Source organism: Rhipicephalus sanguineus, chromosome 1, assembly GCF_013339695.2.
Source record: "Rhipicephalus sanguineus isolate Rsan-2018 chromosome 1, BIME_Rsan_1.4, whole genome shotgun sequence".
Classification (NCBI taxonomy): Eukaryota; Metazoa; Arthropoda; class Arachnida; order Ixodida; family Ixodidae; genus Rhipicephalus; species Rhipicephalus sanguineus.
Window position 1 is genome coordinate 223,431,297 of NC_051176.1, and position 20,081 is coordinate 223,451,377.

The 20,081-nt window shown below is 42.8% G+C and overlaps 2 protein-coding genes across 2 annotated transcripts in view; one reads left to right on the top strand and one right to left on the bottom strand.

Annotated features, from left to right (window-relative positions):
- Positions 1–702: 702 nt before the first annotated feature.
- LOC119373130 (elongation factor 1-gamma) lies at positions 703–2,087 on the bottom strand. The gene has a single exon (XM_037643185.2). The coding sequence runs from the start codon at positions 2,053–2,055 to the stop codon at positions 769–771; it is 1,287 nt and encodes a 428-aa protein (XP_037499113.1). The 5' UTR covers positions 2,056–2,087; the 3' UTR covers positions 703–768.
- Positions 2,088–2,305: 218 nt separating this feature from the next.
- LOC119373146 (pyruvate dehydrogenase phosphatase regulatory subunit, mitochondrial) overlaps positions 2,306–20,081 on the top strand; it is a 70,752-nt gene continuing 52,976 nt past the window's right edge. Inside the window, exons 1-5 of the mRNA XM_037643186.1 lie at positions 2,306–2,487; positions 8,544–8,785; positions 11,243–11,373; positions 14,868–14,949; positions 19,477–19,558. Coding sequence (XP_037499114.1) covers positions 2,479–2,487; positions 8,544–8,785; positions 11,243–11,373; positions 14,868–14,949; positions 19,477–19,558 — 546 coding nt within the window. The 5' untranslated portion in view covers positions 2,306–2,478. The remainder of the gene's footprint in view (positions 2,488–8,543; positions 8,786–11,242; positions 11,374–14,867; positions 14,950–19,476; positions 19,559–20,081) is intronic.

The window sequence follows — 20,081 nt, forward strand, 5'->3', positions numbered from 1 at the left end:
TTGGGTCTCGCGCATGCGCAGTGGCCTCGACGCTATTTCTTTGGGGCCCCTATTAGAAAACTCCCCAATGTTAACAAGTCACCCAAGAGGCACACTACCAAAAACTCATTAGAGTACATCTATAAAAAGCAGGAGTGAAGTTCCAAAAGGCACTTACCTTCAGGTTTGATGTAGCCACTGCTGTCAAGCATGCATGCGAGTTGCAAAGTCAGATATCCACACTCTGCAGCACCACAACATGCCTACTGTACATAATGTCGCAGCATCCTTAATAGTTAACACTAATATTTTAGAAGACATGGTTAAACTTGGTTACATAACGAAAAGTCATGGACTAACTGCAGACAATGGTCAGACTGCAAAAAGATATTCACAAATAATTTGAAGTTAAGTTTCATTGAAACCTGTCTGGGCAGGAGAATCAATGGCAGGAAGTTGAAAATTGGACACCAATACAAAAAAATTAGACATTTTCAATGTACTGTCAAATTTTTTTGTGGTCGGCATCCAATTTCGTACTTGCCAACTGTGCAAAGCTAATGACAGAAATACATCGGCTGAAAAATTATAATGCATTAAAGGCATGCTACACTGATCATGCACTGCAGCAGCACATGTGGTACTACATCAGCTGTTGCAGAGCATGTATAAGAGTTAAGACAACAGTGAGAATTTTGGCGTGGTTTATTGTGACAACTCATGCAAACAAAAGAGCCTTGAGACATCTGCAGGCAGACACAAGCTCAGCATCATATGTGTGCCAGAGGCTCACTTGAAGATTTTGCCTTGGTTGAACTTCTTGCCACCAAAGTCTCCATCCCACTTGAAGTATTCATCAACAAGCTTCTTTGTCTCCGGTGCATCAGCATCCAGCTTCTTCCAGTCGTATGACTCGTAGTCGACTTGCCAGTCTTCTGAAAGTTTGAACGCCAATTCGTGTCCCCTCCAAACCCATATGCCAGAAATGCTACTGTTGTTGTCTTCGCCAAAGAGAATGACACTGGCAAATGCGTGCTTCCGCATCTTGTCCAGGCGCTGGAACATTCCCGAAATCAAGTTGCAGCTCATGAATACCTGAGTAAGCTCATCAGGGTACTTGTACTCACTGTACCAGATGCTGTAGTGCTCCTTGTCAAATTTCTCCCAGAAGTATGGGACGGAGACTGTTTCACTCTCATTCGAGTAGCAGCGTTTGAAATCATCCATGTTGAAAGTGCCTTTGGGGAATACCTCGAAAGGATCTTTCTTCGGAGGTTCTGCTAAAGCCGGTTCCAAATCGTCTTCTGGCTCAGGGGCGGCTTTGGGTTTGGGCTCCTCTTTCGGCTTTGCTTCCTTCTTTTCAGTTTTTTTGGTTGCTGCCGCACCCTTTCCAGCCTTGCCTTGGATCTCCGCGTAGAGGTTGGCGTCAAACTGGGCCATCTTCTGACACAACTGGACCTCTCCCAGAACAGCCTGGAACTCGGGCTGGTGTGCAAGAGTGTCGAACCATCGGTTGACGTTTGCATACGGGGCGCGGAAGGCGGGCTCCAGCACTAGCTTGTACAGCGGCAAGAGCGCCGTGAAAACTGCTATGTCAGCAAGAGAGATGCGCTCACCCACGAGGTAGGTCTTCGACAGCAGGTGCGTGTTGAGGTACGACAGGATTTTCTTCACGTCTTCCTTGGCGCGCTCCGTAGCCTGCTTGTTGTACTGGATGGCGCCGAGGCATGGGAACACCCACGTGCAAGCTGGCGGCAGAATTTCGCAGTCGGCGAAACTGAGAAACTGGACAACTTGCGCCTGCTCCAGCAGGTTCTTGCCGCGAAGCTGGTCGTTCGACACGTAAAAGGCGATGGCATTGCTTTCGGTGATTACTTGCCCGTCGGACGTCTCAAATGCCGGTACCTTGCCGAGCGGGAACTTCTCGAGAAAGCTCTGGGAGCTGTTGGTGACACCGAATACAAAGTCTGGAGCGTCGCAGCATACTTTCAGCTTGAACTGGCTGTATTTTGCAGCGATAAGAATTTTGTGGGCCCGGAAATTGTCCTTCCACGTGTACAAGGTACCGGCTGCCATCTTGACCAGCGTCGAAAAGGAGAGAAACGGGCACAATGAGCTCAAAGGAAACTTTGGTGTCCCTCTCGCGAATAGTATGCGTACCACTTAGTACAAGGAAAAAAGCAAGCCGGCTTGCAGTCACTAAACTGCACAGCAATAAATGCAAAATATCAATTTTTTTGTTATTTAACATTTTTGTTGTTTTTTAACACTTTTGAATAGCTTGGTTATAGCAGTTATAGGCAATAATTTCAGCAGCAGCGCTATCGACATAGCTTCAAAAGGCGCACAGCGGCGGCGCGCTGCGTTTTGCGGTGGTTTTCTTGGTATCCAGTGGTGTCAAATCATCTATTTGAAATATGAACATGACTACAGTTACCCGCGGAAGATGTGAATGACAACGTTCGCATCTAAAACACCCTTCAGCTCCGGCTGACTGGCATGGCGTCAGTAAGTGGTCAAGGACGGCATCATTGCCATTGTCGTGCTTTCAGTTTCAGTTCTCGGCGCGCAGCAAGATTCTGGTATATAATCTTGTGTAATGTATTAAAGTGATATATCTCTAAGTGATCTGACGTAATTACCTGTGGGTCATGTTCTTAACAATTAGCAAATGTCTGAGTGTTTATCGCGGCCTCTGTCAGAGAAACTATCTGCGATGCTGCTTTGGGGCTTTGGCCTCTCGTTGATCTTTCAGTGCACAAAGCGAAACAAACGCATCGCGGGACCGCGCAGACACATGACAGTGTCCACAGTGTCCATTCACTTGTTTTTCTCGGCTTGCTTTCCCAAGCACCGGGGTCGTAGACACCGTAGGTGTCTAGTTCGTAATTGATACCGGATAGACAGAGTACAGTTGTACAGCTTTACAGCCCTTAACAGCCAGTTTAAAGTATATATATTTTTAGAATGCGTTGTCGGATGCCGTTGTCGCTATTGTTATAGAGCGCGTTGCCGCTACAGGCTAGTCGCCACTACTTGTGCTTCTTGCAATGCAATTAGCTGTCACTTATCCCTTTCGACAATAATGCCGACGTACGCCAGGCGCGCCTCAACACTTGCCAAGGTAAACAGAGATGTCGTGCCGTATTGTTTCGCGTGAGCAATCGCTGACTACAGCGACTCTCTTCGCTACACATAAAGTCGCATAGGAAATACTCGTAGTGTCCCCTGCGTGCAGTAGCGACAGTGTATATATATATATATATATATATATATATATATATATATATATATATATATAATCTTTTTTATAGCCTGCATACTTTTCTATCACATCACCGCAGGTTCGCAACGCGCTCACTAGTAACCTAATTGCATAAATTTTATTCTTAATACAACTTTATGGAACATGGTTATAATGGAATGTTGAAGGGAATCGTCATAACTAATACAAATATTTAGGTTAGCTGACACCCACACATTACATCAAATACCATATATTTTCTCATTTCTAAGGTAACACTAATTACAGAGGTCACTCTGCTTCACAATCTTAAGTCAAATCACTATCAGTCCTGTCTTCATTTAATACCACTCTGAGTTAGACAAATGAATATTAGAGGTTATTGTAAATAATAGAGAACTGCTCTCAAATGTCTTGGGCTCAACTGCTATGATAGTAGAGGAACAAGGGATCAGCATGTCGACAGATGTGAGGTATACGGTATTGCACTTGCTGAAGAAGAAAAGTGATATTGTTTTGTCATGCATTGTTGCAAGCATGATACAACTTCTGAAGTAATGAACTGAAATAAATTCAAGATTCCTTGAAGTCAACCATTCCTTTTGACTGACTGAAAATTGTTGAGCAGGAGATTTATGCTACAAGCACTTACTGAGAGGCATGTGTTCCCTTGCAACAATCAAAGCTGCCCAGCACCAGATATTTCAGGAGAGTCTTCACATGGATTCTTTTGCTTGCCTGGTGATTCCAATAAGTGCTTCTATCCCTTACATATTCAATAGAAGCAGATATTTGACAACTTTGAACAGCAAATTGTGGGTATTGGGCTTGCTGCGTCTCATCTGTAGTTAAAGCAAGGATGACAGAGGCTTCAAATTGCAACAAACAACAATTTATTTAAAACGACGACTCGTACGGCAGGGTTGGCCCTGGGACACGGGGTAGCGAGGCGAAGACTATGATCTCGGGTAACAGCAATCGGCCAGTGCGGGTGGCAGCGTCTGTCCTTCTTGGCAGCCAAGGCACCTTTCCCCTGGGCAGCGCGCAGGTTGCCCCTTTTAAATCTTGCAGGTGGGCCACGCACACCGCCACTGCGCAGCATGTAGCGCTATCTTGAAATAGCCGGTGCGCGTGGTTCCCACAGAATTTACGAGTCAAATAGCCGCAACTGCTTGATTTGTACTAGAAATGTCAAGTGAGAAAGAAAACCGATGCTTACCAATATGAAAAAGTATTTTAAATCTTGGAGTCTCTGGCCCCTCCACGGGAGCCTTGTTCACATTGCTTTCACTGTGGACGAGGGCTCCCGTGTGGTAAGCAGAAAAGCTGTGATGTTATATCCATTTAATATACATATTACACGAAGCACCTCCATAGATCAGGTTAAGGTTTTCGAAGTTTGGTTCTGACATTGTGCAGCAGTTTGTATAAGAATAGACTCCAGATAAAGGAAATCACTGAAACTTCCTTCACTTGTGGCAACATGTGGGCTGTCCCAGCCTATCATAGCCTGTTTTTACATATGTTCTACTTTTACCAGAGACTGTTTTATTTTTCACTGCGATTGTTTGCTACCTGACAAGATTTGGTTGGACTCATGACTTCAGATATTCAGACACCACATTATAAAAGTCTAGTTATGGGTTTCCACATTTTAAGATGGCCATGTCGACCACATTAATGGGTATACATGCGGAATTTTAATTTCCACCTCATGGTTCAACTTGGTTATGATATAGTAGGGCACAGCATAAAATAAAGCTTTGCCATACCACTCGATAAAGTGCCACATGGAGAAACAGGTAAATTGAATTAATTATATGATGTCTAATTTCAGGTTCACTTTATACATATGGCAATTTTGAAATGTCGAAACCTATAACTACATTTTTAGGATAATGTCTTTGAGCTTTCTGATATGAACATGTGCCGTCACATTTGTAACTAAGAAGGTAATTCATGCAGTTAGATTTTTAGATGACCCGCCACGGAGGTCTAGTGGTTATGGTGTTCGAATGGTGACACAAAGGTCACGGGATCGAATCCTAGCCACGGCGGTCTCATTTTCGATGGAGGCAAAAATGCTTGAGGCCTGTTTACCTAGATTTAGGTGCACGTTAAGGAACTCCAGGCTGTTGAAATTTACGGAGCCCTCCACTGCGGCGTCTCTCATAATCATATTGTGATTTTGGGATGTTAAACCCGAACAATTATTATTATATTAGAGTTTTAGAGGGTGGGTGGGTTCGTTTCTCTTGCAAATGATTACTACCTGAGCAGAAGATTGACCTGTTGTTATGTGATTTCCATAAATGTAGGTGTTTGGAAGATTTTTTAAAATGGTAAGCAGTATTGCAGATTGCCAGTGCATTAAAAAGATGCTCAGAAGTGCACCAGTGGTAATTATATTCGTAATTTGCTGAGCTGATTAAGTCACACATGGTGGCCCATTAGGAACAGGTAGATCATCGTATCTTATCCAAGCCTGTCTTCCATTTCTTATGTAAAAGTTAGCAACACTGCTGCCATGTTTTCTAAGATTATTATGCGTCGCCAAGGAACATGTGATGATGCAAGTGACAGAAGATAAAATTTGTTTTGTCTGGAACTTGTCCTGTGGCACCACAGGCATGCAGTCGCACAGCAACCATACAAGGCATGTCCTGCAGGCTGCTGGCACTGCATAGTGTAACCAACCTTGCATCACCTTTTACAGTATATTGCAGCACGGCCCAACAATCTTCACTGCCTAAACATGGGTCACAGAACTTTACGGGGTCCACTATTATGAAAGGAAACTTGGCCTAAACTTTTTCTTGTTAGACTTGTCAGTATGCAACTGACTGTGCCCTGTATAAAGGGGGGGGGGGAGAGGAATTGCATATTTTGCTTCACCACTTTTGTCTGTGGGGTGACAAGCACTTACCTTACCTGGCAAATGCACCTGTGGATGTAATAATAAGCTTTTTGTAAAACAGTTAAATGTTGCGCTTTCAGGCAGGGAAAACAGTGCTGGCAAGGTGCCTATCAATGCTGTCTTTTTATAAGTATAACAATGTTTGAGAACATGGGAATATTTTGAAAAGACTTGTTTGCTCTGCACAAAAGAGCTGGGAAGAAAAAGGCTGCTAAAGATTGAGTAGAACAGATATACCACAACACTTTTACCCTAGCCAGTACATCTGATGGAAAAAGGTATATCATAAGATATATATAGCTTGGTGCACTTTTGGCTGTGAAAATACCAAGAGGTGACCCAGCCTACTATTCCCTAGGGCTCTGTTATATCCCCACCTTTCTGTTGGTTTTACTCATTATTGTTAATCATGTTTCATATAAATACAAGTGGAATTGCAAAAAGAAGGGTGACAAAAAGAAAGAATAATTATTCATTTCTTTTTTAGGTATAGTTCATTGCCCTTAAATAGCTTGCCCAAGTTGCTTGGCATCTTGTGGTCAAGGAAGCACAGCAAAATGATGTACACAATGAACACTCAAATGCTTGCAGTAACCCTGTCGATATGGTCATGAAGTGAAAAATTCAATTTTATTCTTTTTTTTTTACTAAATGGGTGTAAATCATACTTTATCTTTTGCACATTCACTTCCTACCCAATAAGTGTGCCATGGCGTAACAGAATTTGACAGCGCTCGGTGAACACTGAGTGCTGTGGGTTACAGTTCAAAAAGCAAAATTGAGCGTACCTCCAGGTCCTTATCACACTTTACCGTACTGAAAATGAACTTTCTTGTGTTTTATAATGTACTTATAATGTCATGCTAGTGAAGCTACAAGCAGCATATGAAACACTTCTAATACATTTTACTGTTCAGTATGCATGCAGTAATATGATCGTCAACAAACAGCGCAGGAGCGGTCAGCGGACTAGCCTAATCTTAAACCTTGCTCCAATAATACGTTCCTCGGTCGTGACGTTTTTGCTTCACTAGTTATGTGATCAAATTTACATGGCAATCAATGCAATACCCAGAACTTGGCTCTTCTCCAACTACATACAATCTAACAATGTCACAATCACATGTGCCCTGCTGTACTGCTGCTTCACCATATATAGATTACGAAAGTTGCAAATAAGATGCTGTTTATCGAGAACAAATTGTGATCGTCCAGTGACGCATGCGAGTGCCACATAATGTTCCCCACTGGGTCCAAGATGACACTTTACGTCGTCGTCAGGAGTGTAGCCAGGGAATAGTGCACCGAAAATGTGCCCCCAACCATCCCCTTCTTTTGAAACTTCTAAATTCTGTCCACCGTAGCACACTTCGCATAAAACAATGCAACACAACGCTTACCTCCCCAGGCCCCACCATCCATTCCACAGTTGATGTAACTGCTGCTGCTTAAATGGGGCAGCTGTTGCAACTACTGATTGCATTTGCTGTTGGCAAGTGTGGCATGCTAGCATAAGTCGGCAAAAAATGTAGAGCTCACTCAAAGTCACTCATGGAATATGGTTTGCCCTTAGGGCTCACTCGGACTGAGACTCACCAAAATTTTGCTCAACCACACCCACTCGGACACAGACTCGCTAAAATTTTTCTGAACCGGACTCACTTGGACGCAAACTCACCTCATTATTACTCAGTCTGACTCAAACTCACGGCTCGTTATGAGTCTGAGTGAGTCCGTTAGCATATAATTAGCTTTTTCGACAGTCAACACACTTTAACACCAATATCTCGCATAATCGGTGCTCTTCGATACGCATTTTGATTTCGTACCTTCATGAGTTATCAGCGATTCCAATCCAGAATGGGCATTTTTATTGAAAGATATGACTCACACGAGATATTTTTATCAAGAACTTCCATTGAAAAATTTTGTGGAGGGGGGGGTAAAGGCATGCCTCTGATTAATAAATATTGAGCTGGTTTATGAACGCTAGTGCGTTGAAGTATCTGTGAGTAGAAGTGAGTACCATTGTGAGCCGTCATAAGGCTGATAGTAATGCTGAAGTTGAGTAGTTATTACCATAGGTCAGCCAAAAAATTTTGGAGCTCACTCACACTCAGACTCACCAAAATTTTCCTAAACTGGACTCACTCGGACTCAGACTCACTAAAATTTGTCTCACCCGAACTCACTTGGACTCAAACTCACCAAAATATTACTCACCCTGACTCACTCAGACTCACGGCTCGGCCTGAGTCTGAGTGAGTCGACTCATGAGTGAAATTGCCGACCTATGCATGCTAGTAGACCTTGCTGTAATTGCTAGAAGTGATATCCACATGTTTTTACAGTATTTGTGCCTGGTGTTGTGTTTAGGAGACGATGCACTTTTCTCCTGTGCAGGTCAGATCTGCAAGGCTGCCCTTGCGGCTCATAGACCTTTGCAGAACCAAACAGCATGGTTGTCTCACCAGCTTGCGGCTTGAGAGTGCTGCACAGGTGGCTGAAAACACAACCATTCCTTTGGAGCTTCCTGGCGAAGCTCGTGTGGTCATCTGTGGAGGTGGTGTTGTAGGCTGCTCAGTGGCATATCATTTGGCTAGAGACCATAGCCTCACTGACGTCGTTCTTCTTGAGAAAGGAGTGTAAGCACCATCTTGCTTTGACTATAACAATCTCATTTTATCAGCAGCCCCTAACCCTGAAACAAAGTCTTTGTAAATCTCTCAACATTTGTGTTCAACCTATGGGTACTGTGGATAATGCTAAAAAAAAGAAAATATGTAACTGTCACACACCTATTGTGGACATGCACGGGTCTACAATTAAGCCGTCGCCGTCACCTACGTGCAACAGGCCTCAGGCCTGGCCGACCACCCGACCTTGACCGCTGGATTAGTGGACCTCACCACCGCTCGTTACTGGACTTCATACACGAAGCAAATTTATATGTGTATTTCTGAATAAATATTATGCCTAAGGGCAGACTTTCGAAAAAAAAAGAATATCTTACTTAGTATTTAGTGTTTATTTAGCTGGATACTCTCTGTCATGTTTGGCTTGCTTCCATCTAGAAATAGAAGTGGCTGGAAGCAACATAAAGATGTGAATTCATTTAGAGGAGATTCATTCACTGAGAGCATGTATTGATTTGAGAAGAAGTACAGCTAGGCGATAATTCGTTTGGATTAACAGCAAGTAGACCTAGACAGGTTATTTAATACATAGAACAGTGAATCATTGAATCATTGGTTTTCAAAAGCATGAATAAGTGGGTGCCAGAAGAAGAGAAATGTATTTGCATTTTGCAAGGAAATATGTGGAGTAATGAGACAAAAAGTTTTGCATGCATGGGATGGGTCAGCGCCTCCTCTATTTTTCAGTGCCTGGGCGAAGGAGCGGAGCGCAATGGGAACTGACCATCGGCGTTAATGCGGCTTTTAGCCGCCGGGCACTGCTACCGTAGTAGACCTGCCGTCGTGCCGTCGCTCACGGAAACGAATGCCGTTGCTGCATTCGAAGCAGCTGTATGGTTCAGTTTTCGGCTGTATTCGCGTTGTTTAAAGTATAATGAAAACTTGTAAACTGGAATCATGAAGCACTTGTCGTTCTGGGCAACCAGCCAATTTGAAAGGCGTGTGTCTTTCGTGGCTATTTGATCGAGATGCTCGCGCGTCGTCTTCTAGCCCGGTACAGAGAGCGCATGCCAGTGACGCGCGGAAATTGTTTTGTCACCATTACGTTCGCTTGACTGAGAGTCGGTGTTTGACTGTCTGTAAGTTGATTTTCGAAAGCAGCATTTGCCAAGAGCTAATACTGAAAGCTTGGGCATCATAAGTTCCTTCCCCGATGCTGCTACCGTCTCAGTGGTGTAGCACACTACACGCTGTAAAATAACCACGTTAGGCGCAGAAATATCTCGGAGGGAGGCAGGGAATGTTCAATACATTGACTGGAAGAAAAAGAAGAAGATGGCTTTCGCCTTTCAGTCGTCTTAGATGAATGCATATGGGACACTGTGAGATTTGTTCTCTTTATCAATAAAGGGAAATAAGAAAAGACAATCGTAATTTCTTTCAGTTCAATTTGCAGAGTGGAACACAGCAGTATGACATACTAAGGCATCGGGGCAGTTGCAATAGCCCGAAATAGAAAATAAAACGCGAATACTATCAAACTCGAGTACAAGTATCGAACCGGCAGCATGCACAACCTGACAGACTGCCTGCGGAATACCTACAGCGGGGATGGAAAGACACGCGAACATGCGGCATCTGTGTTCTTTGCTGTTTCGCATCTATTTTCAAGTGGGTATAGCCTGGATGATTGATGAAAAGACGACGTCATCCATGACACAATAAAAGACCATCTAGCACCTTTTTATTGCCACCACGGTTAGAGCGTGATGAAAACAGCGCGCCGCTATGTTCGCGTTTCTTTCCATCCCCCTGTACCTGTGAAAGCCTGCAAGAAGCACAAATGCAATTAAACTCAGATGCAAGCACGAATTCGTGAGCTTCATGATACGCGCGGCCGTTCAGCGCCAGCTTCCCGTAGTCTACTTGCACAGCGCCACCACGCGGCAGCGACGAGGGGACGTGGAGCGCGCGCGCGACGGCCCGAGGAGAGCGTTCGCCCAGGCACTGAAAAATAGAGGAGGCGCTGGATGGGTTCAGCCTTCACAGATCTGTGGTCATTGGAAATCTATGGAACAGTTTTTTTGTCCTGCATTGCAGCGTAATCTGCTGCTGCTGCGAAATACTTTACTGCTACTGCTGTCTTTTACTACTGCTACTAATAATAACACCAAAGATGAAGACATTTCTGCTCCATTTTGCAATACTCACTCAGATGTTGATTGCCTGTGGTAAATGTGATGACAGATCTAGTGAATGTCCACAAAGTATAGCCACAAATGGCACAATATACCATAAATGGCACAAAGTATTATGTGTCTGTGTGGAGACGCACACTTACTATACTTTGTGCCATTTGTGGCATATGTGTGTGTGTGGACACGCACGGGCCCAGACGCATGCGCACACACATGCTATACTTTGTTGTCTAAGATTTGTTATGTATACTTTGCTCTTGCTACCTAGGATTGGAGGTGGCTCAACTAAGCATGGTGCTGGGCTCCTGGGGCAGCTGAAGGCCACAACAATAGAGTGCAGAGTTTCGAAGTACAGCATTCAGCTGTACAAAGACTTTGAAAACAGAGGCTTTGACACAGGTGGGTGTCTTGAGCACGTTTTCAGCTCTATATTAGTATATGCCTTGTTTTTTTTTCTTTTTTAAAAAATTTTTTGCTAACAAAATTTTCAAAAATCACCTGTGGCATGTAGTAATATTTTTTTCCTGATCTAGATTACTCTCAGAAGTGGACATGATTTGCAGAAAAGATCAGCATGAATATTTTAGTAACTGACCAAGTTTTACTAAATAAAGTTTAATCTAATTCTGTTTCTACATATATGGTAATTGATAAATCATATTCGGTGTCGTCAAAAGTCATGTGTGTTGTGTATTTCAAATGTGTCCTAATGCCAGTTTCAGACCACCACGATGGTCTAGTGATTATGGTGCTCGACTGCTGACCCGCAGGTCGCGGGATCGAATCCCGGCCGCGGCGGCTGCATTTTCGATGGAGGCAAAAATGCTTGAGGCCTGTGTACTTAGATTTAGGTGCTTGTTAAAGAACCCCAGATGGTCAAAATTTCCGGAGCCATCTACTACGGCGTCTCTCATAATCAAATTGTGGTTTTGGGACGTTAAACCCCAACAATTATTAACATTAGTGCCAGTTCCAGATATGTGTTCCTAAATTTTGTAGCAAAATGGTGGTTTGGTACATTTTGAGCTACAGTGCATAAAAGGGCATTTGTTCGAAAAGTAAGCGAGAAGAGTGCATTTTAACCATAATCTTGACAGTGATGATCTGAAAACTAATACTAGTATGAAATTTATTCCAAGCGGATATGCCTTGCGAAGTGACCTGCCTTAAAGGGGCCCTGCGACACAAATTAAAGGTGTGGTGACAGAAAATTTGTGAGCCTCTGTTTTTTGCTCTTAATCAATGGCTACTGACTCGCTAATAGCGGCAACGACACTCATTTGCCCCAGCGCGAGACAAACGTTTAATTATATGCTCATATGTTATGACCGAAGGCAGTTTCGATTTCGAAGAGCACTCCGCGGCCCGTTGATGTAGTCGGCCTACTCGTTAAGAAATACTATCAGGTGACCGCAAGAGCAAGTGACAGTCACTGGCCAGCTTCTGCCATGTTGTCAGCGCTGCTGTTTCGTCTGCTATGTTGAGCATGGTGTCGAGCGTTGGGAGTGCTTATTTCCTCGATCATCAAACTATGTTGCTTATCTAGTGCGGTGATGAACAAAAGAGCGGGTAGGAGTGTAAAAGTCAGTCAGAAAAGCTCGATTCACTTTGCGAATCTCGCTGGTAGCTGCGATTTTGGTTTTGTCGTCGTCGTCCAACTGAGGACGTTTTCCGTGAGGCTTGGAGTAGCCACAGCATTAGACGTGCTGAAACATTTTGGCTCCGATCATTGGTAAAGTAGCAGGTTGAGAAGTGACATTGGCGCTCTGTAACAGTGTTTATGCGTAACATGCAAGTGACGTGATGTACGCTTTACTGACTTGTATTTATATTGGGCAACGCCGTGTTTTCAAGGCATACCAATCCCACGTACGCACGTCGGACGGCTGAAGCAATCCGTCCACTACGCAACATGATCCCTGCAGTAGAGAGCTTTAGTTTATCTGTAGACTTCCTAACATTTGTGGATACCTAGTTACCGGAGCTGTTGACGGCTGCAGCAGTAGCAGCAGCTGCGGAGCCCGTAGCGACGTCTTGTGTCGTTTTATCCAACTACAATAACTTTTTTTCTGTTTTCTCCATCGCGTTGCTGTTCTTGTCGAGAAAAAAAGCTATGAGAATACTGTGAGTTTCTAATTATCTCACTGCTAATGCTATACACAGAGTCAGTGAGCGGGTAAGTCGCTGCAATGTTATTTTGTAGGTCTCTGGTTAGGCTATGCATCATCAGGTGTCGCTACCAGTGTTGTCCGTCTCGTACACGCCTCCGGTAACCTGGCCAGAACTCATGACGGACGTTGTTTACAAAAAGGCCCCGCTCGATGACATCATCGCTTTTTGCTTCTATTTCAGATTCGGCACTTTCACGAACTTCAAAACTCAATCAAAATACTTTTTAGGCTGCATTTGTGGCTGATATTATCCAGATGGTAGTATGATTCAACAGTCAAATTGTGTCCGAATCTTTGTGTCACCACTCCTTTAGGCGTGTAGTTTTCATCGCTCCTTCTCGAACTGTGAAATACACCGATATCGTTGCGCGAGTGGCAACGCCAAAACAAAGCTGTTATAATTGTATTTCAATGGAGAAACCACATTGTTTTTGGACTAGAGCAACACACAACGGCTATTTTTGTGATCGGAAGTGACGCTTCATCACGTGGGAGTGACGACGTTGGCCGTGCGTTTTTATTGGTTTGACCCGACAAATCACATAATATTCATGTGGTCACAAATAGGCCACACTATTGTGTGCTAAAAGTTATAAAAGCACTCTTTATACTTCCTCAGATACAAAAAGATTTCTGTTTTTAAATGTGAAGATTTGAAAACAATTGCGAAACGATGCTAGGAGCGCTGCACAACATCCACCACGTGGCGAGTCGTCCGGTATGTCTCTGTAAGAGGTGCGCGCTGATTGGAACTGGCCTTTGACGCCAGTAGGAGACTGAAATGCAAAAGGGAACGTTTTTTTCTTGTCGCCTGCTGGGGTTTTGAAGTTTTGAGGCTAATAACTTCCGTTACCGTGCACCGGTTTCGATAATTCTTTTTGCATTCATCTCAGTATGCAGCACTACATGCACTCCAGTGCTGCAGAATGCAGACAAAAAAGCATTGCAGGGCCCCTTTAAGTTGTGCTTTTTAATATGTATGCTAATGTGGTTAGGTAAAAAGTTGAATAGCAAAGTTTCATTAATTACCCATTTATGAATTTTTATTTCCTGTGTAAGTTACATAATGCTTCTTTAAGTAATCATATTCAATGTGGGAATCTGATATATGCCATGGGTGATATTAAAAAATTCTGCTAACATTAAAACTCCATGTTTATGGACGGTAGGAAACTAAGTTAATGTTTTAAACTTATAATATATGGCTCTATATTTTACCAAGGATTTCTTAGTTTAGTTTTGAAACTGCAAAGAACCATTAGTATATCATGTATTTCCTCGACTCTTTCATTACGCATTGACTTTCACTCCCTTGAATTTCATCTCTAACTAAATCTTGGCCGTATTCAGAGTTTCGTATTCCAAAGATTTTAAAAAAGGAAAAGCATGTTCATATGCGATAGCATCCATACTCTTCTTCTTTCTTTCTTTCTTTTTTCTTCTTGGAATTTGTTTTTAGGCAATGCTGGTGTAGTATTCTAACAACCAGCAACATGCCCTGTGCTCTATTTTTATTTTTATTTTTTGCCTTTTCTTCACTTTCACATACACAGTGAGTGAAAATTCTTAATTAAGAAAGTGCAAGTTTTTCAACAACTTTTAGTTTTTTTTACTGACTTGAAACTTGGCTTATTTCATTCAAAGGTTCTTTTTAAAGGAGTGCTTCATGTTGTGAGGGGTAAGACTAGATGATAGTGTGACAACAGTGTTTTTCATCTTCAGGATGGAACCAGTGTGGAAGTCTTCTTCTTGCTCGCACAAAAGACCGCCTCTTTTACTTCAAGAGACTAGCAGCAATGGCAACGTAAGTGGAAAATTTACTGTAAAAAGTGCATTGACAGACTGTTGTATTGCTTTTGTATAGCAAGTGGCAACATTAACCTAAAGGGGGTGGTTGACGGTAGTGTATGACACTCGATTGTCTTCTTCATGTTTGCATCACTGCCTGCCTTTTGTGCTATTCACTTACTAAAGCAACATTCCATCGAGTTATGGTATTCTGTGACTGCATGCATTAGTACATGTAACCATACTGTTGTTATGTTATTGAAGGGCAGCACAGCTACAGAGCTCTCGATCCTTGTAATTTAATCATGCACTACATTGATCATTAGTTGCCCTGTGTTTGTGTGGTGAAAAATTTTGAATTAGCCAAAAAGAGGGCTTGAATTACAGTATTCATTACGGTATCGGAAAATCTTGGCAACATATATGTCGCTAGCTTCCTTCCAGTGTAAACTGTTGTGTAAAAGAATACGCTTAAAAAGGCTACTACACTCGGCGACAACTTTTCTTGACAGCACTGTGGAAGCTACGCAACCGAAAAGCATGCCTGCTACCGCGTCAAAAAATAGTACTTAAGTTTACTGATAATTTCCTCGTTTACCTTACTGAAATAAATATTGCTTTATTTATTATGAGACTCAAACAGTTGTGGGAAGTCGTAGGTACAATACAGTTATTGTTCACTGTGCAAGAATGCCTTCCTTTTCTTTCCGTTTCTTAGACAGCACCACCTTTTCAGCATGCCCGTTTTCCAAAGTAAACATGGCGTCCATGACGCAACGGATCAGTGCGGCCTCGAACGTGCTGTTTAGTTCTCCAAGAAAAGTATATTTGTAATATGACACTAAAATTATGCACACTGAACAATTGAAATGTTTCTCCCATTCACATTTTTCATGTATATAATTTTCTAAACCCATTAACTATGCGAGCGAGCAAAACAGAAATCAGCCGCAAGCTGCCGTACTACTTGCGGAGCAACACGAATATGTGGAGGCTCCGCCTCCGTAGCCTGCGCTCCACTGTCAAGATAAGTTGTCGCCGAGTATAGACAACTTGTTGCTCACAACTGTGACCACGATAAAAGTTAAGTAATTCAGACCTATCAGTTGCTTAGTAACTACTTTTCACACAGATGTAGCTAATTTCTGTACATGCTTACCTGTTATTTGTTGTTTCTTCCATTTGCCTGTAACAGTTACATTTTGCTTTGCTTCCTAGTGATTGCTGCTTACTTGCATTTACTGTATCCTCAATTAGTGACCTTAGAAAATAAGCTGTAATTACAAAATTGAAGTTGGTCAAGTACTAAAGCTACTAGCATTTACCAAATATCTCAGACAAACAGAAGCATTTAGATATCCCTTGCCAAAAATATGCATTGCAACACGTGAGCAGTCCATGTATTATTTTCCCTCCAAGAGCCTTTCTTGTGCAACCCATCACAGTAGCTCAATTGCCATGGCATTTTGCTGCTTAGCGCAAGGTGAGGAGTTTGATCCCAACCACCATGGCCCCATCCCGGGGAGGGCAGGGAGGGCAGGGAGGGCGGGGAGGTGAATTGCAAAAATATTCATGTATCGTGCACATTAAAGAATTCTGGGTGGTCCAGATTAGTCTGGGACCCTCTGCTGTGACATTCCTCATAAACACATCAAGGTTTTCACACCTAAAATTCCAAAATTCGGTCTTCCCTTAGAAGTTGAGAAAGTGCGTAAAATTAACAGTGACAAGGGAGGACATTTTGCAGATGCTCATTAACCTTGCACACCAGCTGACAAAACTACTTAGAAGACCATTGTGTGCTATGTCACATTTTAATGACAAGTGTTTTGAAATTTGTGCTTATCTCATGATGTACTACTAAATTAACACATCCTCAGCATTTGCTGGCTTCAGTTGAGTGGTGATTACCTTGTACAGAATTCCATCTCTCTCCTTGAAACGTTAGTTTCAGCCTCCACTTGAGTGAAAATCAACGTCTTAAAGCAAGTAAACTAATTACTTTGCCTTGTCTGGTAGGATCAGCCCACTGTTCCCTGCACAAGGGCTTAGAAATCATTTGTACAGTGTCTTTCTTGGCTGTGTTCCACATCCTTCTGTCTACTGGCCGTGGTTTTTCGATTTTCAGGAAGATTGCATCCAGAACGAATGATCATTAAGATCACCAGCCACGAGATATCATGATTGTGCACAACTCGTGCACCCTCTTGCCTTCGTGCTGGTGTTAGATAATTCTGCACATAATTTTCAGGGATGCCGCTGTGCACTTCCTCTTCTCTCACTGTTGCACTATGCATTGAAGAGGAGGTGTCACAAGGTTATAATTTATGTTAGCTCTCCATTTGTCGCATGACATATCAGGGCCAATGTGCAGGTGAAGACAAGTGCATGCTGTTACCGCATTGCAAAATCATGCTGATTACACACAAGGTGCACTGGAATGGTACTCAAGGATTGCCAGCGTGCATCTCTTATGACTTAATAGCTACGTGTGTAGCTGCTACGGCTGGTATGTGAATGAGGTCATTTGAGCAGAGATGCTGGAAAGGTTTCTTGGGAAGACCTCCTTCACCTTGCTTCCACATTTGGAGCATTCAGTTGAGGCTTTGAAGGGGGAGGAGCATGCCGCATGCACACATGTACACATAGGCGTGCACAGGGTTCCCCTTCAGAGGGGGCGAAGGTTCGTCGCAGCACCCCCCCCTCCCTAATTATGTCACTGTATGGCGCTGACATGGCACCCCCCCCCCCCCCCCGAGTCGCAGCGCCCCCCTCTCTACTATGTCAATGTGTGAGGCTGACTTTGCGCTCCCCCCTCATAGGTCAATAGGGGGTGCGGCCGCCCCCCCTGACCCCCCTGTGCACACGCCTATGCATGTACATATAATGCGATGCCGTCACGTGGAACTCATATCCGCATTTTGTTTTTTATTTCTTCCAACTGGGTTCTTTTCAAATTATAACTGGTGACCTGACATGAAAAACGTTGTTCAATACAATTGTTTGATACAAAAATTTTTGTTCAATACAAAAACAGACTCAGTACAATCCTTGGGTTTTATGTGCCAAAGTCATTGTCTGTTATGAGGCACGCCTTTGTTGGAGACTATATAAAGATAGAATTTGACCTAATGGGTGTAAATGCAACTGAAGCTAGGTAACATGGGCACTTTCTTTTATTTTATCCCCCATTTAAATGTGACTGCCATGGCAAGAATAAGACCTGCGACCTCAAGCTTCATAGTGTAACGCCATAGCTATTTAAACTATTGCAGCGGGTCATGAAATTGCTGTAGATGCTTTCTTTTACAACAGAACACGCAAAGTTCACAGTACTATGGTGTTTTTATTGCTATATTTGATATACATACTGTTCAAAGTTGTATTGTTTTAAGTGGACTCTACTGTGTCGCTACTTGGTGCTGAAACATGGAATGCATGGAGTGTGTTCGGAGTGTATTCCCAGCCCGATTTAAGCTTCCTCGAATGCTCACAAAATGCAGTGGAAATATTGACTATTTGAGGCTGCAAGCAACCTTGCATTACCATTTGAGCAGCATAGCTCTGCCGTGAGGAACATTGAGTGTATGACATATTGTCAGAAATGTTCTTTGTTTTTAACAGACATCAGGTATAATATGCATGCCTCAACTTTTGCATGCGTTGCACAGCTACAGAAATGCTGTGTAGAGGTTAACAAAAGTTCATTAAGCACCTTAATGTGGCCTCTCAAACAGCCAGGGCCCATTGAGTATTGACTCTCGCAGCTGCTAGTAAATTTGTTTGCCGCACAGCCACGCCACGTCTTGAAACTGCTTTGGAAAAAGACCATGTGCAGGTGTGGTGTCGATGCAACGTCAATTGTGCTTGCAGTGCTGGCTATCTAATTTTATCACAGAGCAGTAAACATTACATATGTACTCCTGTGACACAGGTTTCATGCCGGGTTAACGTAAACCGTGGTTCCAGTGTTGGCTCTGCTTTTATAGAAGTCTAATAAACATTACTTTGTATTCCTATGATTCAGCAAGTTATATTCAAGCGTTGCTCCACCCCGGAGGAATACGCTAACCAAAATTACGTATGATATTCACATCATCGCACCGTAAAGTGCACTTCGTTTCGATAATACTGACATCTGTACTCTAAAGTGAGTGCTGACGTTGCGTCAGACCATAATTTACCCTTTAAACACCAGTGTAGTCGACGTGCCTGGTAAAGCCAGGACGTGCACACTACTACTATGCTTACAAAAATACTTTGAGCCACCTTGTGACGCTTGGCTCAAAGCCAAAAAATGCAGCATAGGCAACTACTTGCTGATTTCTTCGCATGAAACCAATTCTCACAAGGCGTGGGATCTGCCGAATTTTTTGTTGTTGCTGTTACCATCTGTTATCATCGTTGCCAAGAACTGCTGAAACATTGCTATCTGCATGCTCTCTGTAGTGTAAACACTTTTTGCAACTGTATTTTTTTGACACATGGTACACCACACAGTAATGTGTTATCCTTTTGTACGTTGTTGTTGTCTATGTTTTAGGTCACTAAACCTTGAGTGCCATTTGCTGTCTCCAGCAGAGGCACAGTCAAAGGCTCCAGATATCACAACTGACTTGTTAGAAGTAAGTGACCTTGTTAACCTCTTTGCTTGGTACTCAAGTTGCATTGCAAGAAGTATTGTGTATTTATTGGCGAAAAAAGTGGGAAGCGTGCTTATAAGACGTTCCTTATGCATGTGGTAAGTTTGAAGTTTTTGGTGCTCGCTCATGTAACACTTCTCACCTTTAAACTTTTTTATTTATATTTAAATACTAGTAACTATCAAGAGAAACAAGTTACATACTGTCATGCTAGAGTTGACATTGTTCAATAAAATTTGTTGCTGGGCTAGTTGGTGCATAGTTAAAATACAAGACGGTGGCGCAAAATGGGACAAGGACGAAACAGGTATACGTCTCTTCTTCCTGTTTCGTCCTTGTCCCATTTTGCGCCACTGTCTTATATTTTGACATTGTTTAATCGGGCCATGAAAAAGAGTTTGCTTTTCAATGGAAACAATTTTCTTTTTTTGTCTTATTGTTCTGAAACAACGAAAGCTGTGCTCTATTAAAAGATTCACTGATAACGTCTCTGTAATTCATGATA